Source organism: Centropristis striata, chromosome 7 (genome assembly GCF_030273125.1).
Source record: "Centropristis striata isolate RG_2023a ecotype Rhode Island chromosome 7, C.striata_1.0, whole genome shotgun sequence".
In the NCBI taxonomy this organism is placed as follows: domain Eukaryota; kingdom Metazoa; phylum Chordata; class Actinopteri; order Perciformes; family Serranidae; genus Centropristis; species Centropristis striata.
The window spans coordinates 21,184,492-21,210,104 of record NC_081523.1 but is presented as its reverse complement, the minus strand read 5'-3'; the positions used below and the strand labels follow the sequence as shown (position 1 = coordinate 21,210,104).

The window sequence follows — 25,613 nt, the reverse complement described above, 5'->3', positions numbered from 1 at the left end:
AATGATGAATAGTTTGTCACAATAGCCCACATCTTCTAAACAAGGACCTACAGACAGAATATGTTGTATGCTGTACAGGATAAAAGCCCTTTGAGTCAAATGTGTGATTTAGGGTTAATAAAATCCACTTGACTTCTGGTTGGTGAAATAACAGCTTACGTGTGTCCCCGTCCTCAATAGGTACAGTCTGCTCCTCCCCGCTCATCAAAACCACACACTCACTGGGGACCCGTACTGTTGCCTGCCATGTTGACATGGCAACAGGCGGCTCCTGGCAGGGGAAGAGGGCTCGGTTGTTGATGGGAGAACCGGCAGTGTAAACACACACCCTGGAAGGGTAAACAATGGTAAACTATAAACAACCCTCATTTCAATGCTCAAAGGAGCCACCAAAACACACACACACACACACACACACACACGTAAATCATCCACACACAGAACAGAATATAATAGCCCGAGGCGTGTTTTTGTGAATTAATGAATCAGTATTATTCTATTCTAACATGGCAAGCTCAGAATATTGCACTATAATTTGACTAGCAGAATTCAGAGCAGACGTGCTGCCAGTTGCCAGTATTACATTTTTTAAGAGGAAGTCTAATCATGCTACAAAACCACTGTTTTATTGAATGGATTGAATAGGGTTGCAAAAGATATTCCAGGAATATTCAAGGCGGAAATTTTCCATGGGAATTAAAAGCAATTTATGGGTTATCTGCACAGGCTGTATTTACCATGTTGTATACAGATAGAAACTAACCTTCTAAGCAGCCACCTTTCATTTGCCAAATAAATCTATTATTCTGTCAATTACATACACTGTGAAATGTGTCATGTGGTGAGTTAGCTAGCTCGCATGTTATGAATGGGGAAAGGTACCTTAAACATTTGAGCCGACAATGTGGGCCGTGTGCACACCTTCAGGGTTTCAAGTGAACTAAACTTTATGTATATTATTCCCCCAAATAAGTTCACTATTAAATAAAAGGTACAGTTTTTAGATTGAAATTTCAAAAATCCCCCTTATTCCTGGACATAACTTCTCGATTAAATTAACCAGAAATGTAATCGTTTTCAACCTGAGGCTTGAGTGATTTACAACCTGAGACAAACCTGTTGTCCTGGTCTTTGGTCCACCTCACAGATCCTCCTGTCGGTCTGGTCTCATACCAAATCCTGAGAGCACGAGGGAACTCCTGAGGTGACGTGACCCCCTTCTTCCTCACCTGCAGACTCCATCTGTCTGTATAAAAACGCAGTGAGCTGCCATCCTGAGCACCAGGGGCTCTGCTGCACAGCAAAAAGAGCTGCTGCTTCTGCCTCCATCGGCTGGAGGACGTGCAGATAAGGTTCTGAATAAAGTCTGCTTGTGGGTTCACCGATCTGACACCTGACCTCTCAGATGCAACCTCTGGTAGGAGGGGAGATTTAGCTGACACAAAGGCGATGTCCACCTCTTCTACTTTTGACACATCGAGGTCACAGCAGTCCAGCACTAAGGTGAAATCACCAGCACTGGTGCTTTCCCATGAATGTGAAGACTGAATATTTTCGGTTTCAGCTGCAGTCTGTGACCCAGTGCTAGACAAATCCTGAAATTCAGCCCCATCTCTTTCTCCAGCACCAAACATCTTCTCCATCCTTGTTGTAGTCTCCACATGCCCTTTTGTATCATCCTCCAGTGAATCCACATTATGAGATTTACACACAGACACATCCTGACCCCCATCAGCCTCTTTAGTCCCAGATCCAGGTCCAATATCATGCTCAGCTTCAGTCTCTAAACCTGAGCATGGCTCCAGGAACAGAACAACACTACCACTGATAACCTTCCTGTCAAAATTAACTCTCAGGTCAAGCACATAATGTCTGACAAGTATATGGTTAGTATTGGCTCGGAGTGGAAGGTCATCTCTGTCGGGGTGTAGGTCCTCGTCTGGCTCCATGTCACACAAACGCCGGCAAAGTTGAGCCAAAGATGGCTGAACCTAGGAAGCCAAATAAAGCTTTATTTATTTATATTTTCATTTACAAGGTATTTATCTAATATAGACAGATTGTGTGTTTATGTAAGTTGCAGACAAACACCATTTGCTGATATTCTATAACTTCCTGTGGGCTGATGTACTTAAGTCTGTGAATTAAGTGTTCTGCCAGTGTACTGTGATGATGCCAAATCTGTCGGGGTCTGTATGCTCAACTCGAACTTAAATGCCAAACTCCATCTGTTCACACATTCCACAAATGTTTCCAAACAGGAAAACACTTTCACGATCCCATTTTGATCGGTGTTAATGAAGCAGTAATAGCAAAACACCTTAGCACAGCACCAGGAACAGTTTACAGTTTGCAGCAGCCGATATTAAAGCCCTCCTGCTGTATATCAGAGTTTTTCCTGTCACAATCCTTCTATTTAGTCAGCTTGGGGCATGAAGCAGGCTTGGCAAGAGACAGAGGTGCAATAACCATATACAGCAGGAAATCCTCAGAGGTTTATCAGTACAGGAGTATATTCATATAATTCTGAGCACACAAAAACAAAGGATAATATCTACAGCTCATATAACTCTCATTACTGTAAGAGTTATATGACTGCTCTGTTTCTAACTCTGCTCCTAATGTGAATATAGTAACACACTCACGTGTAAACAAGTGACTCACTGTATTTCTGCATACTGTTACTATAGAATAGAATAACAAAAGCAAAGAGCAACTCCAAGAGTTTTACATTTCTTATGTCACTATGAGCTTTGTAGAATCGGGATAGATACCATATAGGTGAAAGTTCAGGGTCCATACAGTATACATTATACACCCACTTTACTATATAACACGCCCCTTGAGGTGACTTCTGGGTTTAACATACTTATTTTACAACAAATCTATGTTGCGTCACAAATCGCAGATTTCTTCATAGTTTACATGCTGCAAAATGCAACCAGATGCAGTAGGACATCATGGTATTTTTAGCACACTGCATTTGATATACACACTTAATCTTTTTTGTTTTTGGTCTATTAAATGATATGGTTGTATGGGTATTGGCGTGCACCCAATGATCTTAAACCTAAATATCTTTTGTCTCTAAATCTTAGCATGCTGTTCTGGCGCCTAAATTTACCAAGCTGCTACAGTTACCAGGGCATGTCATGTAATACTGTGAATCTGCAGATAGACCTACTTGCCCAGTTCTATGTTCTTTCCCAGGGTCTACAGACCACATAGCCTAATTGAAACCTGAAAAAGATGTTCCCCTGCCCCTGGTGCATTTAATTGATAATGACATGGGTTTACTGGGTAATATTTATTAAATGTTTCAATTAAAAGCATGTCAGATTAAAGCAAAACAATAGGGCGCACTGTACTGGGAAACACAGAAGTCTCTTGCAGGCAAAACAGGTAAAAGATTGCCTTTATGCATACAAAAGTCAGACCAGATGCAACGTAACGTTACTGCTCCCATCGTCAAGGCTTCATCTTTATCTGAATTACACGGTTCAAATAGGTTACTTGTACTTTTCAGTGACACTTAACCTTGACACACACATACTGAAGTCGTATTAGAGGACCTGAAAGCGCAATAAGACGCTATGACTCATAAAAGGCAACACAAAGACGAGTAGTCTTGAATTAACGTTTGAGTTTTAAACTGTTAAACTCTGCCATGAAGCTAACTGACAACATGACAGCACAAAGTTCGGGCTAACTTTCACATAAGTCTTCTCTCTGTCATTAAAGACTGAACGGAAAAAACTAGAGCAGCAGAGCCGCCATTAATCACCAACTTTACTATAGCACACGGTGGTTTTAACAGCATGTAGACAAGAAAAACAAATGTCAGCATACAGCTGCACTCGCGTGTTGTAAATGAAATCTAACTACAACAAACCTGTTTCCGTCTTGTCGACGTCGTGCAGTGATGACGTCGCATATAGCGCGACGGCAGCGGATTGTAGTTTCTTACCCGAGTTCCTCCCGCCTTTTAAACTCGCTTTGTAGTTTATATATATCCGTTTATTCAATGGTTTATCCAAGATTGATGGTTGAAAATATTTCTTTGCAGAGATACATTTTATTCATCAGCAGGAAGTCGACTTAACTCTATCCGTAATTATCACATTAAAGATAAATAAATAAAATTAAAAAAAAATGGAAAAAATAAAAAAGACAAGTAAATTAAATAACTACTGTACTACTTCAGATAACTGTAACCCTAAAATGTAAATTAAATTTTAAAAAAAGTGATTATAGTGATGATTTGGCACATTAATGACCACTTTATCTGCAGTATCTAAGTTGCCTTAAATAAATGTCAGGCTCTGTAATATTGATTACAAAATCTGACATCTTTTAAATCACTTCTTAAAACTTAAAAAACTATTAATGCACATTTTTTTCCCCAACATGTTTACCTTTTTCAAAGTTATGGCCTTTTATATTTTATATTACATTTGGGTATTTTATTTCATTGTAGTCCTTTTTGTTTTATTTTTTCCATTTCAAATTGTAATTTCTTCTTTAAGGTGCTAAGTAAGGTTTATCAGTATTATCATTTATATTAATATATATTTTTAGAAGGCCATTTAATTTTAACTCATAAAAAGCAAACATTTAAAATAGGCATTACAAACAGTGATGACAAATGTGCATATATTAAGTTTTATTCAGGTGTGTCAACAGCATTGTATGCATGACAAGTAAAAATTCCACATTTAATACAACACATCAGGAATGAACATAAAAATGACTGAAAAAGACACATAAATGCAGTCTCCAGTGGTTGAATGCCACCAATATATTTTATAACACCAACTTTAAGCAACGTACTGCATGTTTTCAAAAATAGGTATACATTTGAATTAATACTCATAATTAACACATACTATATTACTTTTTAAAATCTTATTTAGCCATTTTCAAAACATTCAACAGTTCATAAATAAGAGATGTACCTGGAAACAGAGCGAAAAAAATATTCAAATTAGTATTAATAATGTATATAAAATGTATACCCACTTTTGAAACAGTGCATTAACATTACTGAAATAGAGAATGAGCTCCAACATAACAGCAATGAAATGAGCTGTTTCATGGATGTCAAATAAAATCATGTTGCCACTATTCAATACTGCAAAGCAGTAGTAAATTTCTCCTCTGGAATGTATTCTGACATATGGAGTAAACATAATTCACATTGCGAAGCAGAGCTGTGTGGAGTGACTTGTCTAAATGTTGCATTTCTAGTTAAGTATCTCAGTTCCTAAGAAAAGGAAAGGAATTACATTTGGCACTGTGTGTATCTTATGAAGTGGACTATTTACAAACAGGTACTGAAAAGACTGGAACATACACTGAGATCGTTACAGTACACTCAGTCACTGAATCCTGCCTACTGAATATTATTTCCAATTAATATCATTATTGCTGTTATTCATCTAAAAATACATTTCCATAAAATAAAATGCAAAATAGTTTTTCATACCTTTGTAAACATCTTTGCAGCTATCTGATGTAATACCTCTACTATATACAAAATGTGGATTTAGAGATAAGCCATGTGTAATTTAGAGCCTCAGATAAGTCGATCCGCCTCCTGCGAAATTACATCAGATAACTCTCAATAAGTTAAACTCTACATTAGCTACACGGCCAGGTACTGTATGTCCAATAATATTAAGACAAGAATGGCCTTGAGAGCTAACACAGGAAATTGTGTCTATTTTTCCAGTGCACAAATCTATCCATACTCTTGCTGCTCTAAGTGGCACATTTCATGCATAGACGCCCAGAGTGGAATTTCAGAGGCCCTTTAGCACATAACAGAATCATTTATCATCACTGAGTACAAAGTGACTTCAGTTTGGCACCAAAATCTTCTACTCGGATCATTATCTAAATAAACACATATCCATTCACACATTTACATACATGTACAAACAGGACACGGGCATTATTGGCACATACACAGGCCCTGGGCCAGCAAGGACCTCAGAGAGCAACTCTAGTCAGCCTCTTTACCAACCCAGAGGAAATGTTTGCAGCATTATTAGGACTTGCAGGTATCTTAAAAAAATGAAATCAACAGAGCCAGCGCATCTGAAGATTCTACAGTGAAATGCTCAATAAGCTACACTTTGCTTGAGATTTCCCACCTCCATATTTTTATGTGCTCACTCTCCTTTTGCCTCCTGTAACAAGCAACCATGAAATCATAAAAGTGGACGTGCAGCAGACATTAAAAAACACTGCTGGACTGTTGAGAAACCATAAGTCCTCCATTGTGGACAAGGTGTACTGCTCCAACGCAGAGGAGTGAAAGGGTATCACCAGCAGTTCATTTCCTTGTTTTTCTTCTCTTTCATCTCATCTTTCCCTCTCTCGCTTGTGTGACAGCCTCCCTTCCTCTCCGTAGCACTCTCTCTCTCTCAGACGAGTCTTGGCATCTCAGGAGTTTTCCTCCTGAGCTCTGCGGAAACTTAGGCGTTTGAAGGAGTCCCTGTGAGACGGAGAGGACAAGTGGATGAGGGAAGACGAGGAAGAGACAGAAGCACAAGATAAGATGATGAGGAAGAGGAGAAGGAGGAGGAGGAAGGGTCAGGGCAGGTAGGTGTAGAGTAGAGACGCAGGGGAAATGAGCAAGGCAATTTTTCTATCAATTACTCACTCTCAACAACCTGCAATGGCATATTTAAAAAGTGTAAGATATACTTAACTGACCCATTAACTACTGTGATACTTCACAGAGGCCTAGATGTTAGACATGGTCATATATGACAGGATTTAGTGTAAAAAAAAAAAAAAAAAGTAGGATATTGAAACTTGGATTATGTTTTATTACCATAATATATGATTTATTACCACCCCGATTCCAAAAAAAAGTGGGGATGCTGTGCAAAACTAAAACAAAAAAACGCATCAAATTCAGAATGGGTGTATATTTTTCAAGATTAAATATATACATTAAATGTCTTTGTACTGTTTTCAATGGCAAATAGGTTGAACAGGATTTGCTAATCATTGCGTTTATTACATCCCGTACAACAAATTGAGCTGTAGAAGTAGGTGGATAACTCAACTACCACTATGGAATACTTACTTATTGCAGATGTTAGATGCTAGATGTAATATTCAATAATATGTGTTGTTATACTGGTATCGGATCCCTTTAACTCTCAAATATCAATATTGGCAAGAAACTCAAGAATCCTTACCAACAGGGATATACTTTTTTATTTTAGGAACATTTTGATGTTATTTTGCTGGTGTTATTATCAGGCCTCATCCTAGTTAATTTGATCAAGAACATGCAACTGATTTCAAAAGCTCTATTCACAATTCAGAGGCAGAGTAATCGATAGAAAAACCTAAATTTGAGGGATAAGTATCCTGCTCAGCATGGAAATTCTTCACGACAGATGTATCAAGATCACCATGGTCAATCATAAAAGCACTTAGTGAGAAGCCCGTCTTTACCAACAATGTGGCCGTGGCATCGGTTCGACGCTCAATCTGTGTACTGTGGCTCTGGTTCAGCTATCAATTTTTGTAGAGGTGACACGGAAAGTGTGAATGGATCGCTGCTCAATTTCATTTGTTCTCACTTTCCTTCGGGTTCAGCAATCATACACAGTGATGAAAAGATCAATGATATGTGCTTTGTTTTCTCTCTCTTGTCAAAACAATATTGGCTATTTGACTTGGTGGGTCTATTTACCTGTTCTCCAGCCGAGGCCTGATGATGGGTTTATACAGCTCAGGAATCTTCCTCTCCAGCATTGGCCTCAGGCTCTCTCTCAGGCGGTTGTAGTTCTTCTTCAGCTCCTGCTGGTACTCCTTCTGGTCAAACGTGATCAGGTGCTTGTTCTTCTCAACCGCCTCACCACACCTACAGAACAGAGAGCAGGGAGAAATCGGTTTTATATTGCATTTTGAGATGATGAAAATGAGTTGAATGTACTCCTTGACCTTTTTAATGCAATAACCTCAAATTAAAGAGCAGCTTCAGCAATGATTGTATGAAAGCAATCTTGCAGTAATCCCCTCTCGGTCCCCACGTCTTCAGAAATGCACTGCATTGTTTCATGCTAACAACATCCTGGAACTACTTGACATAAATTGGACCCCTTTTACATGCCAGAACTCTAAATGTGAGTTAACAATGTACTTGACTGTAAGGAACTTCTATATTAGATCATTCCAAGTACCTCAGCTAGAATGTGAGCTAAACTGTAAATGACCCACAGAGCTGTTTCACAACACAGTGAAACAGGGAAGCAGAGATAAATCTCCAAATCACAAATTACAAAAAAAAATCCTATTCTCTCTTATGCTTTATGGTACTGTAGAGGCGAGCACCACAAGATATGAGCTGAACTAAGCTAAGGGGCAAGTATGATAGGATATACTCTATCACAATATGTCTAATGGCCAACAAACAGAGCAGTTTGCAGGAAATAAGAGGGACTGGAATGATTACAAACACATGTCTGAGTTTATCTCTTAGTTTTTAAAGAGGGTAATATGGAAACAGCAATGTCATGTAACAGTATACAATAAATATGCATAGAGAGTAAAGGATTTTCCAAGGCATAAAAACTTCTACTGGTATGTAGCCCTCCATCTGACTGCATGGTTTGAAAATGTTAAAATAATTATGATGTATCTACAATTCATCTTCATGAATTTACCACCTCATTCTCTTGTTTCTGAGCTGACATTCAAGAAAAAAATTCCATCCAACATTCTTCTCTTCAAGCCTTATTATAATCTCTAATCTAATAATATGTCTTAGAAATACCACCCATGCACAAGTTAAATGCAAGTGACATTAACTTTGAGAGCTATTATGCAGATCTAATGTTGTTAGTTTTTGCCTTTCTTTCACATTGTCTTTCTATTTCTGTGTACAGTATATGCAGAAATGCCTGGATGCTTGCATGGTCATATCTATTAATTAAAAACTTTCAATACTTACCTGCCACTGACATTAGGTTTTAATTTTAATTAAGGGTATAGTTTTGTCTGATATCATGCACAAAAGGAGAAGACCGTTCATTCAAAAGAACAGGAAATTTGGAAAAATGTTGCATAAATTCCCAATTCAGTTGCACATGTCTATATTCATCATATATCATGCAGACCTACCCTGAACATTACAGTTGTCTCTTAACAGTGATGATGCAGATAAAAAAGCACAGAAATAAGTTGCACAGCAGAAAACGTGTTTGAGTCTGAGGAATTTAGTTCAAACCTAGAAAATAGTGTTTTTTTAGTGGATTTAATGAGAAAGCCACTGTCAAGAAGATTGGCATGCAAAGGGTCAGTATGCCTGGATTTAGGATAGAAAACAAACCTTTATGAAATTACAGTAAATATTTGCCAACCTGCTTGTAGCAATCAAGGCAGCTTGGATTCGACATGAGGGTTAGAAAATGAAAACCACCTTTTGGAGGCAAACTGCAAATGCCCAAGAGATGAAAGCACACATATACAAACACACACGCACAAACACACACGCACACACACACGTCGTCTCCTGCACATAATCAGCATATTCTCAGATACACTGCCGTGGGTAGGGTGGTTTTAAATTATATTCTGAATATTCAAAATATAATGAAACTCTTGGGAACAATAAACCTTTGCTATTTAAGAAGACAAAGCGCTCCTTGATATTATGAAGAAAAATATCTTCCACTCTCATACAGAAACTGAAAAAAATATCCCCTGTCGCAATGGGTTATATTATCTCACAATCCCCTTACTGTACCTGTTTGGCTTCTTTAACTATCACTGGGTGTACTGTACACTTTGCTGCCGATTATCACCTCCATCTCTGCAGCTTGACTGACACCGCTTAAACAGCAGGATATCAGTCTCCATCAGTCACAGTTGTCAACAGCGCTCTTTTATCTTCCTACACTGACACCAGTAATGATGTATACATAGAGCATCCTGGAGACGACTTTCACTCCTGCAAGTCACAAAGATACAGAATCTTCTACCTAGAAATCTCTTTGATGTATTGTTTTATACTTCCACCTCCTGAGCCAGTGCTAGCCACTGGTAACAATAAAGAAAAGCAGAGATGAATATTTCAAGTAGAATAGTTGGTGAACTCCTCAAGGTTTTTTGGCTCACTGTGAAAGTTCTAGTTTTTTTGCATTTTATGGTGTTTTCCCTCATTTTTGAATGACTTTTGTGCAGTGTGTAGTCACTAGGTGGTGTTTCTTTGATCGTATCTTACCTCATTATAAACTCTTTGAAACACAGACGCAGTTTATTGTGGTGACGGAAGAGCTTTGGGTCCGCTGGGATCTCATTCAGGAAGACCTGGGCTACCTCCAATGGGCCCTACAACAGGGGGCGGAGAGGGAGGAAAGGGACAAAAACAAAGAGACAGGGTTAGAGGAAAAAAAATGAGAAAGCAAAAACCGACTGGAGGAAGGAAAGAGAGGAAACATTTGAGAGTGTATGAACAAAGGAGGGATGAGAATGCCCCTCATTCAGGCAGGAGGAAATGACTTCCTAACTGAATGCCTAATGCATCCCCGAGATGCTGAACTAGAACATGAGGAAGATATCAGATCAGAGAAGGAGCCATGATTAGCCTCCTGCATGGCTAATGTCACCGCTAACCCTGCATACACCCACCATTTGGCTCCCATTTGCCCAGTATGAGATCTTGTTATCCTAACTTATATTCATCATAAAACCACAGCACGCACACATAGTGCCTGCATCACGACAGGCACAGTTAAACAGCTCTGATTAGCATCATTAACGCATTGAGCCTGGGCCTCAGTTCTTGGTCTGAGCTGCGGACCCACACACAGAAACCCAGCCTCCTGTGCTGATTACAGTCAAGAGTTATATGTTTACGGAGCTGCTGAGCATTAGCGTTATGTATACAACCATCAGGTCGGAGCGAGGGACCTGTCAGATTAGACGTTGGAAGATAAAGCATAAAGGGGGAGGGAGCGGCGACGCTGTAGCTAGCTTCATCATTACTCCAACATTCGCCAGACTGGCAGGACCTGGAAGCTATCAGATCAAAGACCTCCGGTTCAGCATGCCGTGCAGCAGGGACATGAAAGGAAAGAAGGGCCATGAATTGACATTTTAACTAAATCAGGGGAAAAGCAAAGGGAGGATTATGGTTGTGGATGGGGTGAAGGCTTTGATGTGTGATCACTGTCATGTCTCCCACCTGCACCCTGTGACTACAATGGAAACTGTAAATGTGATAAGATAAATAGAGGCAAATTATTCTGGTTTCCCCCTGGACATTAAGAAGAACACTCAGGGAACAAAAGGGCTACATGTGATATAAAGAGCAATCATTGTGGGAGAACAGCCATCATTTGGGTTAAGCACAAAGTAAGTGATCATTTCAGCTATAATAGGAAGAGACAGGCAGTCGTGTAAAATGGGAGCAGTGCCTTCATTCACAAAAACATTTGCAATGCTCGTACCTGGTTAACAGTGGCTCCCACGGAGCCTTGTAGCAGCATCTGTAACATCTTAGCATCAGGCTGTTCTCTGTGTGTGGCAACTGCTAGCTCTCTAGTCTTCTTCTGCATGTCCTCTATAGCCACCTCAATGGGAGTCAGGTCAAACTGGAAACAGAGAGAGGTTATATTGTACAAATGTATTTATGTAATCACCAGAATGTCTTAAAAGGAATAACTTTTCCACATTAAAATGTCTAAAAATGAGCAATCCATAATTTTAATCAATGGTCTGTTTCATTCATCGACAGCTGTTTGCCAAACAGCATCCGAGAAACACTTATTTTTAAGGTGAAACTGCTTTATTGAGTGTTTTTACTGGTTTTAATCACTGGGATAATAGCAGCAGAAAATGGCATTGTGTGCATTTAAACTACAAAATTTTCTTCACCACCATTTTGACACTTACCTCCTCTTTCTGGATGACGTTGATGCGAGTTTTGATGTAGGGGAAGGCATGCATGGTGGTGAGGATGGTCTTCCTCTTGTACTGCTCGTTGAGTTCCCCCCGTGGCCGCCCACTCTTGGTGAAAGGCGTGGTGTACATAAAACGCCGCAGGTTGAAGTTCTTCTCAAAGTTTGTCATCCGGTCTTTCATCTCGTAGTCATCAAAGAAGGGCTCCACGTAAGTGATCTGGATATATGCCTGGAGAGGAGTGGTGGTGTACTGTTTACTGACAGTTTCAGTTTCGATATATATCTTACACAGTCTTTTATGAATTACAGTTTGTTTCCGTTTACCTCAACATGTGTGCATGTCTACTTTAGGAAATACAAAAAACTACAATGTACCTGTATATAAAATGATACATTACATGTCTAGACATTCTGCCTTTAACATGAATACAATTCATTTGTATACATTTTAAGTGTTAGCTTCACATATTAAATACACACACATATATATAATACAATTGCTATTTGAAATATCATAACCAACACTGTCATCACAGCTACCACTTAACATGCTCTTAACAGTCATTTGGTTTTTGTGTTTTTTTTATTCACAAAATGATATAACATAACATTACCATTAATTAACCAGCTATTTAATACTGTTTTTATTACAGTACAGGAAGACATATAGCTGCAATCAGTGACATTACGGTCACTTACCTTGCTGGGGCTGAGTTGTTTTCTGTCTACTGGTGTCGAGTCTTTGATCATCACTAATGCGTCTTCTCCGAAACACTGGCTGTAGAAGTTCTAAGAGAGGGGAAAATTGTGTGTAAATATACAGTATTGTTCATAATATAGTCTGTCGTGGTTTTATGCAAATATCATACATATTGCATTGCCATTCAAGAACATTAATTTAAGAATATAATGCTAAAAGAACATTAAAAGCATGAAATAACTTGAATGTAATTTGGCATCTGATTCACCGACTTATTTGATTTGAGCGTGAAGCTGACATTGTAGTGCTCTTCATGACATTATTTCTACTGTTAGTCATGCAAATGCATGCCAAGCTCTCTAAGAAGTCACTAAAAACAGATGGAGGATTGTGAGTCTTGCCTTCAGTCATTCAGTATAACTCTACGTCTCCCAGTCATTATCAGATTCCAGCAGTTCACCCAGGCACCATCTTCACTTTTCACTTCACCTCAATTACACATTAATTCACAACATGCATATCAGGGCAAACACACACACAGACACACAGACACGTACCTCCAGCCTGTGTGATATCTCAGGCAGATGTGTGATCCCTGGCTCCTTGTAAATGAATTCTCGTTCGTCCAGGTCGCCAAACTTGGTCCCATAAAAACCCACTCGGAAATAGGTTCCAAACATCCTCTTATGGCCCTGGAGAGCAACAAAGACAATATTTTATATCACTTTCTAATCAGTAAGACACCAGTCACAAATTATTTCTCATTATGTTAATAGCCCTTCATGGGCTCTTTATTGTGAAGAACACTGCCTGTAAACCATCTGAAAAATGTATCGTTGAGCACAACATCTACCTTTTCAATGATCTATTTAATGATTTAAAGTCATTGTAAAGGAACGCATTCTATGTCCTTAAGAAATACAAAATAAGAAAATGCTTTCCCATTCTGCTGAAGATCTCTCTACATTATCTACAGTATACTATCTCCTTGTTCTACTTTAACCAAAACTGAATAAAAGAGGCAGCCCCTAAGGGGCTATATAGTTATTTTACCCTCTGAATGATGTTGTCAAAGGCTCTCTGTAGTTTGTCATGAGTGGATGCCAGTTTTCTGAAATCTCTGTGAGCCTCCAGGATTGGTAGGATGATCTTGTAGACCTCATTCACTGCCTCATAGAGACCACCCTGAAGAGACAGCAATCACTGCTGGTGAGCATGACAAAATGCAGTATACAAAGAGGAAAGATTCACATTTAACACCAAAAATCTGAAAGCATAACTGTCCTTCTATTAATCGTTGAGAACTCAGCGCAAACTGAGCGTTTGCTTTCCCGCTAATGTTATCACTAGCTATCTGGATATGTCAGCTGGCTAGCTTTTAAATTACTGCATTAACAAACTTTAAGGTCATGGGTGAAGTAAAAGCATGAGGCTTCTTCTGTGTAACACTTGTTCAATTCTTTATCTTAAATAAGGTATAGAATAGGGAATAATATGTTTAAAGATTTTCCAGTGTGAACACATGACATACTCAAAACCTTTTAGAATTAGTATGTACTATGGATTTGAGACACAGCTGCAGTTTTCTATGTTAACACCGAACACCAAACAACATAAATATCATGAGTATCAGTGCAGCTTCATTGACTCACATTGCTGAAGAGCTCAGCAGCCTGCTCGAGCAATCCCACCAGGCCACTTTCTGTGAAGTAGCGTCCTGAACACACCCCGTCTTCGTCCGGGGACAGGATGTCATCGGACACCGCTGACTCTTCCAGCACATTGGGGGAGATGTTCTGAGGAGAAAATCAGTCAGCTAATCAATCAATTAGCCCTCCTAATCAAATAATCAGTCACATGGCTGACTTTAAAAGGAGATGTCCTACAGTGGGAAATGGAACTAATTTGATGAGCATCCAATCAATGACCTGCTGACTGCTGCAGGTTAGAGTGTCCTGTACCAAAGCGCCACAGAGGTCATGTGTGTGACACAGCTCATCGATAACACCATCATCACAGTTACTGCTATAACTGTTTGCTTTCTGTTCAGGGGAACAGTCTGTTCACATGTTCCCACAGGAGCATATTTGCCTTTTTTCCCCCTTCAACTTCAAAGGCGTTGTGTTAAGCAGTGCTACCAGGGGACCATATTTATATGTTGACGTTATGAGTGTACAGCTCCCCCCTCTGGACACACACAGCCAAATTTGGAAAAAATCCATGGGGAGATGTGTGATGTGGTGTGCTGTGCAGAGGAGGCTTTGCCTCTGTTCAGCAAAACAACCAACAGTCACAACAAACAAATTCTGAATGCTTATTTAGTGAGGCTGTGACCGTTCTGTATTTTTTTCCTTATTTCAGTCTAGACAGTGTTTTAATTATTCGTTCCTTGCTCATTTTGTGTGTATATCTGTATTTGTGTTCTCTACCTGAAAGGTGACGCTGCCAACAGGCAGGTACTTGTGATCTTCAAGCATGCTGAGATACTCGGCCACCAGGGCAGCAGCGTGGACCAGACACATGGCTGACTCAGTGTAACACTTCCTGTTGTTGTGCTTCTCTGCCATGTTCTGAAGCCAGGTCAGACGGAGGTCAGGAGACGTCTGGTAGCCCTTTGCTATCCTGAGGAGAGGAAGTGAAGGAGGTTATTGTTATTGTTGTTGTTTTTGTTCTTCTTTCCTCTCCTTTATTTAACCAGGTGAAAGTCCCATTGTCTTTTTTTGTAAGGACAGTCAAAGTCAAACAAGGCAGAAACAACAAGTGCATCTAATTGTGCATTCTTCGAATACATTTATGTCAATACATTTTGGCATAGGCTTGGAGTAAAAGGAGAGGGAAAAAATCCCATAATATCCTTCAGCATATTGTAGTCCAAGTGGTCTGAGAGAACTAAACTTCTGCACCTCCTCTCAGTTCTGTTTTCAAGCTTCAGAAGCTCACAACGGAGACTTTGACTATTCATAGGTCACATTACAGAGTGCACTCCTATATGCAGGGGAGCATGCAGATCCCTACAGATGCTGAAAGCCTGAATTAACAGTGGAAAATGCTGCAGAGGATGTTGTTATTTCAGCATTGGCAAATACTGCCCACACTACAAAGCCATCCCAAAAAAAATCTAAATGAGAGTCTGTCAATTAACTTAATAAAACACTTGTTAAACATATTTTGCGCAACATATTTTCAAGATGGAGAGAAAATGTTAGCCTCCTGCTAGCTGTAGGCAAAGGCTCACAGCTGCAGATAATCCAAGTTCATGTTTATGTAGCTGACAAGAGCCTCAAATCAATCGTCTGTCATCTCAAAGCGCTTTAAAGGCCACAAGTTTGCAAAACAAGACGTAATACTCATAGAATTGGCATTATATAAAAGCACTGGAACCACAGTCACGATCAGGATGATTAAAATAAATGAATAGTACTGTACAGATTACTATGATGTGCATTCATATGTGCATGCTTGTCTGGTGGGAAGGGCTAAGGACAGAGAGAGAGAGCTGCAGCAGAAGGGCTGTATTTTCAAATTCTGCCTTTCTTTTTTTCCTTTTCCAGAAAACTGCCAACCCTAGCTTTAAACTTTAGCTGCTTGTGCTCGGTGAAATTTGAATGAATAATTTGACAATCTGGGAAACACACTCATATTCTCTCTTGAGACTTTGAACAACTTAGCTTCCAACTTTGCTTTTTGATATCCACAGTTCTTCTCTCATAGTGGTGTGCTGTGTGCCATAAAATGTGTCACACAAACCATGATGTCAGACGAATGATGGTTTATTACACTTTATTCCTTCTGTATAGGAATAAATATATGTCTGCATATAAAGACTGGATATCCAAAACACATAATATGTGCATGAGAGTGAGAGTGGCAGCCATGAAAGTGTTTCGGTCGTTTAGTGTTTTTATGGGCAACAAAAAATATGGAAAATGTTTTCATGTTCATGGAAAGCATGAATAATCATTAGCCTAACAGCATGGGAATAAATCTGAAACACTCTGAATGAATTTATTTATAAAGCAGGTGAGTCACTACACTATACAAATGAATTCAAGCATCTGGAGACCAAATGTCTTGTGCATCAATGACCTGTGTGTTTGGGAGCTCGGAAGTAAACATCGGGGTGAGTCTAGGTAAGTGTGTAAACCTAACAGGTCATTCTGTGCAGCCATCAAACACTCATCAGGTGACTGGGAGCAAAACCCAAACAGAAAGGTGCATGATGAATGGCACATGTAGGTGACATTAGAGCATGTTGCGGTAAAGTGCCTAAATCAACACACAGCACATGTATGCTGTCTTTGTCCCACTGTTTCCCCTTCGTGTTCTCTTACACACACTCGCTTGTACACACACTGTTTGCATTTGCATATACACAAAGCCAGATCAGAAGACTAAACTGCTACCACATGGTTACCATAGTGAGGGCACCAAATAGAGACAAAACAGCCCAGACCACAGAGAAATAGGAACCAGCAGCACAACATAGAGAGAAACCACAGGGAGAGAGGGAGAGAGGGAGAGAGAGAGAGAGACCAATGAAGACAGAGAGGGACAAAGAGACAGATTTTCCCAGGTGATGATGGTGTTTCTCACCTGTACATGAGGTCCATGAGCATCTCAGGGTCTTCCTGGAACTCCCTCATCTTCACTGTGTCTGACAAAATACTGTTCAGGTTTCTTAGAAGTTCATCCACCTGAAAATTGAAACACAAGAAGCAGGTATGAGGCTGTGATCCGATCAACACCAGCAATGTAATACAGTAGCATTTAATACCTGTGAGGGCAGCTGAGTGTTCTGCATCTCAGTGTCCTCCTCTGCATAAGCCAGGATGGTGCGGAGCGAGCATCGTAAATATCCCTCCTGGAAGTCTGAGGACTTGCCCACCAGCGAGGCCAGAGACATGGTGACCTGCATTTTCACTCTTGAGAAGTTCTGACAAAGACAGAGGAGACGGCAGTGAGTGTCAGTGTTAAACATTCTGCAGTGTTCATCATAGAGGAATTTTCTGATTTGAAACGGCAGCATAGCCAGGCTGAATTTTATATGACTATGGATTTCCAGACTTAAAAGTATTGTTGATGCCTTCACTGCAAGCTATAGAAAAAAATAAAATGTATTCAATGGCTAGATGAAGCGCACTAACACATAATAGACAAATGCTTTCATCTGGCTCGATACATTTGCCTCTAAATTGCTTAGTTACCATAAAACTTCGACTAATGGCCATGGCATGGATTTTTATCAGAAAGGCCATTATGTTTGTTTGTGAGTTCCAAAGTACCCTATGTGCTTTGAATTTCATAATAGTCTTTAAAATGTCCTATAATATATGTTAAACAATGGATTTATCATTCTTATGGCTCCATAAAGCACTGATGTACCTAATATTGTCTAATATGGAGGAAGGAGCTTGCTGCCTCTCTAGCTTTGGAGAAGCAAACATATATTATAAAAAAGGAAAGATAGGCACTTTAATCGCTGGTGGAGACCCTATGTAGAGTTTTTGGAAACTCATAATTTTGAATAATTTGAAACTGTCTGGAAACTATGTACTGTTGTGATTTTTTTATTTGATTTTACCAAGTTTGGAGGTTATATACACACTTTTTGTGTTCTTAATGTTCATGTTTAATGTGTTGAACTCAATAAGGGGGAACTACTATTACTACTCTACTCTACTAATATAAATTGTATTCACATGTAGAATTCCTGTCATACATATGTCAGTATATGTATGCATAAAAAAACAACTGTATACTTCACTGTATGGAACCTTCTCTTTTTGTATTTTTTATTGACATTTACTGCATGGACAATTGCATTTATTTTATTTCAAAATAATACAATAAAATAGATGTAAAATGCACTATACTATGAGGATAGGTAACGCGCAAACGTATCTAAGATTTCCAAGTCATTTCCGAGTCGTGCAATATGGTGGCTTTTGAGACACTTTTGCTTGTGCCATGTTCATTTCAGCTACTTATCGCCATTTGACAGCACACAGAATAGGATAACTGCAACAGATACCATTATTATACAATTGAAAGAGGATAATAAGCAATAATATGAATGGAAAGCTGTTTTTTTGTTCTCTCTTCTCATCTTTTGTCCCTTCCTCCCTCCCTTTCCTTGTCTCTCCATCCTTCACACTACCTGTCCAAGATAACAGGCCTGACAAACACCCCTCCATCCTCTCCAGCGAGGACTGTGTGCATGTGTGAGAGTGAGTGTGCTCGTGTATGTGTGAAGTCCCATCTATCTCCAGCATGACCAGCTAAGCGGGAAATGATCTCCCATTAGCAGAGACATAATCACCCATGGATCATCTCTACGGCCCCATTCTGTTCAACTGAGCATGGAGCCAGAGCCTAACCACCCATCACTGCCCTCTAACTCGGTGTGTACGTGTGTGTGCGGGCTCAAAAGTACCCTAAATGATAGCTTAAGTCAACACACAACCCTCTTTGTCTTTCTCCCTCCTTTTCTTTCTCATATGCCCCTTTTTCCTCTGGCTTTCTTTCCGATCTTTCCATAACCGGACAACCACAAGTATCTGCTTTTAGTGATTTGTTCCATTTCTGAGGGGGAAAAAAGCCTGGCATTTTCTCGTTTTACTACCACAATCTAAAATTAAAGTAAAAGATGGACAGAGGAAAAAAGTGTGTGTGACAGACAGAGAGCAAGACGAGGGCAGATGAAGGGATAAAAACATAAACAAAGGAAGAGGTGGAGAGTAAGTTCTGTATGAATGAGTCATACTGCTGCTACGCTAATTCAGATCACAGCTCCCTCTGTATACACCATATAAACAAACATACGCCGGGGCACGCAGATGGGAAATACGCTCCTTTAACTGTAGATACTGTTTGTGTGTGTGTGTGTGTGTGTGTGTGTGTGTGTGTGTAAAGTGTGCTCCACAGGCTGGTGTCTGACTTTCATTAAAGTGTACAGACTGTAAACACAGGAAATATCGACTGCAACAGCAGTTATCGAACTAGCAGAGAAAATGAAAGAAGATACTCAATCCTGAACCTTACTTCCTTCAGATCTGTCTCTTTTTTTATTTCCCTCCATCATTGCTTCACCTCTGGCAAAAACACTCCCCTATCTCTATCATGATTTCCTCCTTTCCACCGCTTTCACGCTCCCTGCCTGCCCTTGAGGGACACATACTTACACACTCACACATATGTACTCAAACACACACACACACACACACACACACACACACGCACACAGAGATCTGGCTGTCATTAGTTAAAGAGGGGTAGGAACATGGAGAGGCAGACAGTGACATATCTCTCTGCTCTCTACTCAGAGACACATCCTTCAGCAGAAACTTTCTGCGGCATGCTCAAAATAGACACGGAAAAGATATTAAAGCGGAGCAGAAGGGGAAAAGTGGAGAAGATAGACTGAGATGTTTGTGACTCCCCACTTCTCTGTGTGTTCATGAGAACATGTATCATAAACAATTCTGAACTCTCATGTGCACTTAAATTCAATTTGATCCAGTATAAATGCAATTTCTTCTGCAAGCTTAGATGTTAGATAAGGTTTTATCTGACAGGAAGGTAACACAAGCCTGACATATGCTCTGTATGTGTGTGTGGATGCTTACAACCATACACTATATTAAAGAAGTAGACAGTCACCGTGATATAATCTGTTGGTTTGTGAAGACTCTAGTTTGGCATTTTGGCAATTTATGTCTTAACACAGTTTTCCGGTTCCCGTCAGAGATTTTAAATCTTTAACTTTAACTTAACTATAGTGAGATAACTGTTTCACAGGAATCAAACAAATAAACACCAAATGTAATGATAAACATATTTGAAGAAATAAAACTGTACCCAGAGGGAAGTCCAAAGAGGTCCAAAATTGAGAACATAAACTGGAGGAGAGCTTGGCTTTTACCTTAAAGTATTGTACTTCAAACAAGGCTAAGGAAGTGCATTTCAAGATATACCTCACCAATCATCTTATTGCTAAATTTATAAACACTGGCACTGCCTGTACCTTTTGTAAACATGATACTGAAAATACGTCCCACTTATTTTTCAACTGTAAAATGTCCCATAAATTTTGGACGGATCTGAAATCTCATTCTTTTGAAGCCTCACGCTGTGTCCACTCCTTTAACGTTAATGATATAATTGTTACTATGATAATCCAGATGATAACATCATTGAGTATGTGATTAATTTTAACGTGTGTTTCTGTTGAAAAACAATTTAAAAAAAATGTTATTAAAAAAATAATTAAATTATATAAATCACAACCCGAATTTCAAACATTTCAACCAGAAATACAGTTTCTGTTTAAATCACTCCAATCACTCTTATCTTAATAAACCATAAGAACAATAAACATTTAGGTATTTATAGTACTCTTTTCCCTGAAACTTTTGTTTGAGTTTGCACTTGTGGCCTTATATGTACTTCAAAAATTACCAAAAAAATAGAGCTTCTTTATCAAACAAACAAAAAAAGATCCCCTAGCTGCCCAACAAAGGTCAAGGCTAGGACCTGATAAATGTTATCAGTTTGTTTGTGTGGCTCCTAAGCAAAGCAAGTAGAGTATCCCTGCCTTAGAGTGTCTATAGTACACACAAATGTTGAACAAGAAATTCTTAAGTTAGCAAAATGTTCCAATAAACTTTCATGAAATAAAAGCACACTTTGAAAGGGGAGACTTCGGCTTGCTTCCAACTCATTGGGACATATAAACAGGAACTTGTTTTGTGTGTGTGTCCTTACACTGGCATTGCTGTAGCTGTATCTCATGATGAGGTAGAGGGTGGCACAGGCCTGGCTCCTGTTCTCATCGACAGGGCTGCTGCAGTACTGAAGCACCTTCTGGCACAGGTCCGCACACTGCTCTGCCTCCTCCTCAAACAACAGGTCCCCAAACTGCACACAAGCACACACACGCAGGCAAATGAAACCAGGTATAAACAGTCATACACATGCATATGTAATTCTGGCTCGTATCAGCAGTTTGCCACCCCCACAAGCAAATAAGAACATTTCATTTAGACACAGATAGTGTTTCATGTACACACAGCAGCCCACACACCTCCTCCTGAATTATCTCAAAGTGCAACACACACACATAAACAGGTCAGGATAAAAGTACCTTGACAACAAGCGCTCTGAGTGTGCTGAAGGTGTGAGAGAGGAAAGTGGAACTCTGGTTGCAGGTGAGCGAGTGAAGTAACACCTTCAACACCCCGCCAACCACGCTGTCCTTACACTCAGCCAATGGCACTGCCTGAACAGGAGACATTAAAAAACATGACCAAGTCAGATGAGACAAATGTTAACACCTGTTAATACATTGGAAACACAAGTGAACTTCACAACAGAGGTTCAAAATGCATAGATTATGCCATTGTGTGCTTAATATTGGTTTTACTCACAGCAATTAAAAATGTTAATCTTTGCATTCATCCTGTTTTCTTTGTTAATTCACTGAAAGTGGTCTGGATAGACTTAATGTTTTCAAGCCATTTTTAAGGAAGCTGATCAGGGTTTACTCAAATACCTAATCAGGGACTTTGTTGGTATTCTAATTATGCATACAAATTAACTGATTTTTTAATAGGGCTAGCTGATTAAAGATAATCTCTTGTTGGCTCTCAGATCTCTCTGCAGCTGCAAAATGTTATGAAAACCTTACAATATAATGCAACTACGGAAGCCCTAAGGGGCAAGAAAGGAAACAATTCTGGTGAGTAATTTTCAAAGTCTGAAAAAAGCTCTGCCAGGTGAAAAAAAAAAAAAATCTGTAAAAGCAAGTGAAAACAGAATCAACGTACAACATATGCACTATATGTTTTGAAAGCATGGAACATTTTAAACTGAACCTTGTTTCTTTTATGAACATGGGCTAATGGTGCTCTTTAGCCTCTAGTGGCCAAAATGTGTATTAACACTTACAAAAACAAAAATAAAAAGGCCCAAAAAGTTTTACTCCACTGTTTTTTTTTACAGATGAAAATAAAATAAACGTATAAAGTCACTTATAAACTTATGAAAAAATAAACTGGCAAACTTTTTTATCCCACCTGTTCACAGCTGAAAATTAATAATCATTATGCTGGAAAAAACGTTTCACCTGTTATTAAGTCATAAACACAGGAAAAATAACTATTTAGATCAGATCAGACTTAGAAAATGGACCACCAGAATTTTAAATTTTTCTTGTGTACAGTGTGGAGATATGAAATAGGTGCATGTGAGAGTGTTCTGACCTGTACAATGGTTTCCAGCAGGTCCAGCACTATAAGGTTAGACTCTGTGGCTAAGTTTCCACTGATCAGAGCCTCCTGATCCAACTCTGCTTTAGTCCTGATGGAAGGCAGTGAGAGTAAGACAGATATTAAGAGAGGAAAGAAAAGCAACAAAGAAACACTCAGAAACCCCCACAGACAATCATAAAGCAAACATGCAAGTTGATAACCTACTTATCCTGTCGGTCGTTGGTCTGTCTCCACTGAGTGAGATCTTTCCTCCATCGTAGGTTCTCTCTCTGACCCATGGTCCGATCCATTCCTGTGAGGGATTAAAAAGCAGCCAATTATTTCAAGAAAACAGACAGTGTGATGGTGTTATGCATGTTGACTTGAATACAGAAGAAGTAATAGTAAAACGTATCATAACAATTAATGATTTAACATTATGTTTTATGACAAGTCTATTGTAAATCAACAAGCACATTACATTTGGGAGCTGTATTTTCACACTTGTTCTACTTCAACTCGGGAGCATACCCATATTTGAAATTCTGCTTAACACAGAGCAGTCATAAGTTGCACTAAATTCCTGACTAACATGCTAACCTAAGCATAGACTGTGTAACCTGAAATTGGTTCTTACAGTGACTTGCTGACCACACATTTATAGAAATACTGATAACATGCTGAAAATCATTCACTAGTTTTGGAGGTAGTCCCAGTTGAAAACTTTAGAATACTGCACAAAATGCAGATCCTAATTTGACAGAAAAGCAATTCCGAGAGGTATTTCTCAAAATATATTACCTCCAACTCGTTTCATCATCTCTCCGCGGGCTCCCATTCCTCTCAGCAGGGCTTCTTCTAACTGCAGCTTGGCCTGCTGAGATTTCTGTAAGGCCTGGGTGCTCACTTTGTCTCCACTCTGCTTACCCTACAAACACAAAGGATATACAGTTTAATATTTTGCAGTAAATACTTTGCATTTATCCTTGCCACCCATGATGCAAAGTTCCCATCTGTATTTATATGAACATAAAATTACACACACAAGCACACTGACCCCATACTCAAAGCAGGACACACAGATCGTGAGGAGCTCCAGCAGCTTGTTGAGCTGCGAGGGAGGCATATCTACAGTCCAGCGCTGAATCAGAGTCCTATCAGCGTTCTTCATCACCCACAGGAAACACACCAACAGGTGTCGGCTGGTATCTGCTGCCAGGGTGGCTACCGATTTACCTTGCTGGGAGAGGAGAGGAGAGGAGAGAGAAAGACACGTAGAGTGATACAGTTTATTGTAGCTCTCACTGAAAACAAAGAGCACCTGCACTCACTCAGAAATATAGACACAAATGTCCAAACATGCATCTGCTTTATGTGCATCCAGATCTAAAAAAAAAAACCTACCAGAAAATAAATAAAATTGATGCATGCACAACAAGATTCCAGTGTGTTCAAGGGTAAAAAAAAATATTTTCTGTTTATATGTCCTTATGATATCCAATGTTTATTATACCACAAAAGATGAATGCTTTGATCCCAAAAAAATTGCAGCAAAACTAATTCAAATATTTCTATCATAGATGACCCTAACTACTAAAATAGGGCTGTATCTAATAATATTTTTCATTATCAATTCATCTATTTTCTTGATTAATAGATTAGCTGTTTGCCTATGAAATAGAAAGTCCAAGTTAAAGCACCTTGTTTTGTCAGTTCAGAACCCAAAGAAAAAAAAGAATAGCAGAAATCTCCATATTCGAGGGGCTAAAACAGCATTTACCGGCATTTTTGTAAAAAAAAAATTACTTTAATAATCAATCCATCATCAAAATAGTTGATAGTTTACATTAGTTTCAGTAAATTGACTTGTGGTTGCAGCTCTATAAAAAAACATCCACAGTGTCAGTGGTGGTCTCCTGCTCTTCCCGTTGAATCATACAGTGTATCTTGTTCACAAGCTTCTCTAAACCACAAACACTGCTGGCCACTTCTTTCCCAACTGGCTTTAGTGAAGTATGGTTCTCTTCCCTGTCTTAATAGGCGTTAAATCTACTGCAGATTAATTTACTTTCATTCGTGTGATGATGAATCGCCATCATAGAGGGCTACTGCTGCTTCACTGTGTGGCAGCTTTGATAAATGTAGCCATTAACCTCCTAGTGCTCTAGGTGTCCCACCTAGAACCTGGTTTCCAGGTCTCTGTTTCACTGCAGGACTGAGTGAAGCTCGCCAGAACCAACATCAAATATTTGCAGCACGTAATCAAAAACATCACTTGTTTATTTGAAAATATGCTTCATGTGAAAAACCATTTGTGTTGCTAACATTGTTTGAAGGGAAGCTGCTTAGAAATGTGGAACGAGCACCATGTTTGGATTTGTGATGGATACCAGGCCGATGGCTCAGTTTTGTGAAAATCATTTTTTCCACAACAGTATTTCATGTTACAACATACAAGGGACTGATTCATCTCTTAGAAAGAAGCAGAGAAAGAAAGAGAGAGAGAACTGCAGCGTTCAGTTTTAGTGCCTGTGTTGTTGCTGTAGCTACACTTGATGGATGTGTTTGTCAGGGAGGACGGCCCTGTTCACTTATGATGGCAATGCCTTCCCATAAACCATCTCCTGCAGACGCGCGTGTGTGTATGTGTGTGTGATTTTTCAGGATGGATGAAGTGTGTGTGTGGCTCTGACAGCTAATCAATCTACCTCAGCGCAGCTCACCTGTTAGGAGGCA

At 39.4% G+C, this 25,613-nt stretch overlaps 2 protein-coding genes across 2 annotated transcripts in view; both read right to left on the bottom strand.

The window, feature by feature from the left end:
* aopep (aminopeptidase O (putative)) overlaps positions 1-4,040 on the bottom strand; it is an 85,805-nt gene extending 81,765 nt beyond the window's left edge. The window contains exons 1-3 of the mRNA XM_059336501.1: positions 3,893-4,040; positions 1,117-1,991; positions 160-329 (exon numbers count right to left, since the gene is read on the bottom strand). Of these exons, the coding sequence (XP_059192484.1) occupies positions 160-329; positions 1,117-1,991; positions 3,893-3,934 (1,087 nt within the window). The 5' untranslated portion in view covers positions 3,935-4,040. The remainder of the gene's footprint in view (positions 1-159; positions 330-1,116; positions 1,992-3,892) is intronic.
* Positions 4,041-4,648: 608 nt separating this feature from the next.
* The window catches only part of dock8 (dedicator of cytokinesis 8), a 60,181-nt gene continuing 39,216 nt past the window's right edge, over positions 4,649-25,613 (bottom strand). The window contains exons 31-48 of the mRNA XM_059336849.1: positions 23,935-24,117; positions 23,679-23,805; positions 23,103-23,190; positions 22,890-22,986; positions 21,773-21,907; positions 21,394-21,546; positions 17,405-17,563; positions 17,224-17,324; positions 15,060-15,252; positions 14,283-14,426; positions 13,684-13,815; positions 13,188-13,322; positions 12,630-12,719; positions 11,923-12,159; positions 11,478-11,621; positions 10,250-10,356; positions 7,718-7,888; positions 4,649-6,499 (exon numbers count right to left, since the gene is read on the bottom strand). Coding sequence (XP_059192832.1) covers positions 6,448-6,499; positions 7,718-7,888; positions 10,250-10,356; positions 11,478-11,621; positions 11,923-12,159; positions 12,630-12,719; positions 13,188-13,322; positions 13,684-13,815; positions 14,283-14,426; positions 15,060-15,252; positions 17,224-17,324; positions 17,405-17,563; positions 21,394-21,546; positions 21,773-21,907; positions 22,890-22,986; positions 23,103-23,190; positions 23,679-23,805; positions 23,935-24,117 — 2,448 coding nt within the window. The 3' untranslated portion in view covers positions 4,649-6,447. The remainder of the gene's footprint in view (positions 6,500-7,717; positions 7,889-10,249; positions 10,357-11,477; positions 11,622-11,922; positions 12,160-12,629; positions 12,720-13,187; positions 13,323-13,683; positions 13,816-14,282; positions 14,427-15,059; positions 15,253-17,223; positions 17,325-17,404; positions 17,564-21,393; positions 21,547-21,772; positions 21,908-22,889; positions 22,987-23,102; positions 23,191-23,678; positions 23,806-23,934; positions 24,118-25,613) is intronic.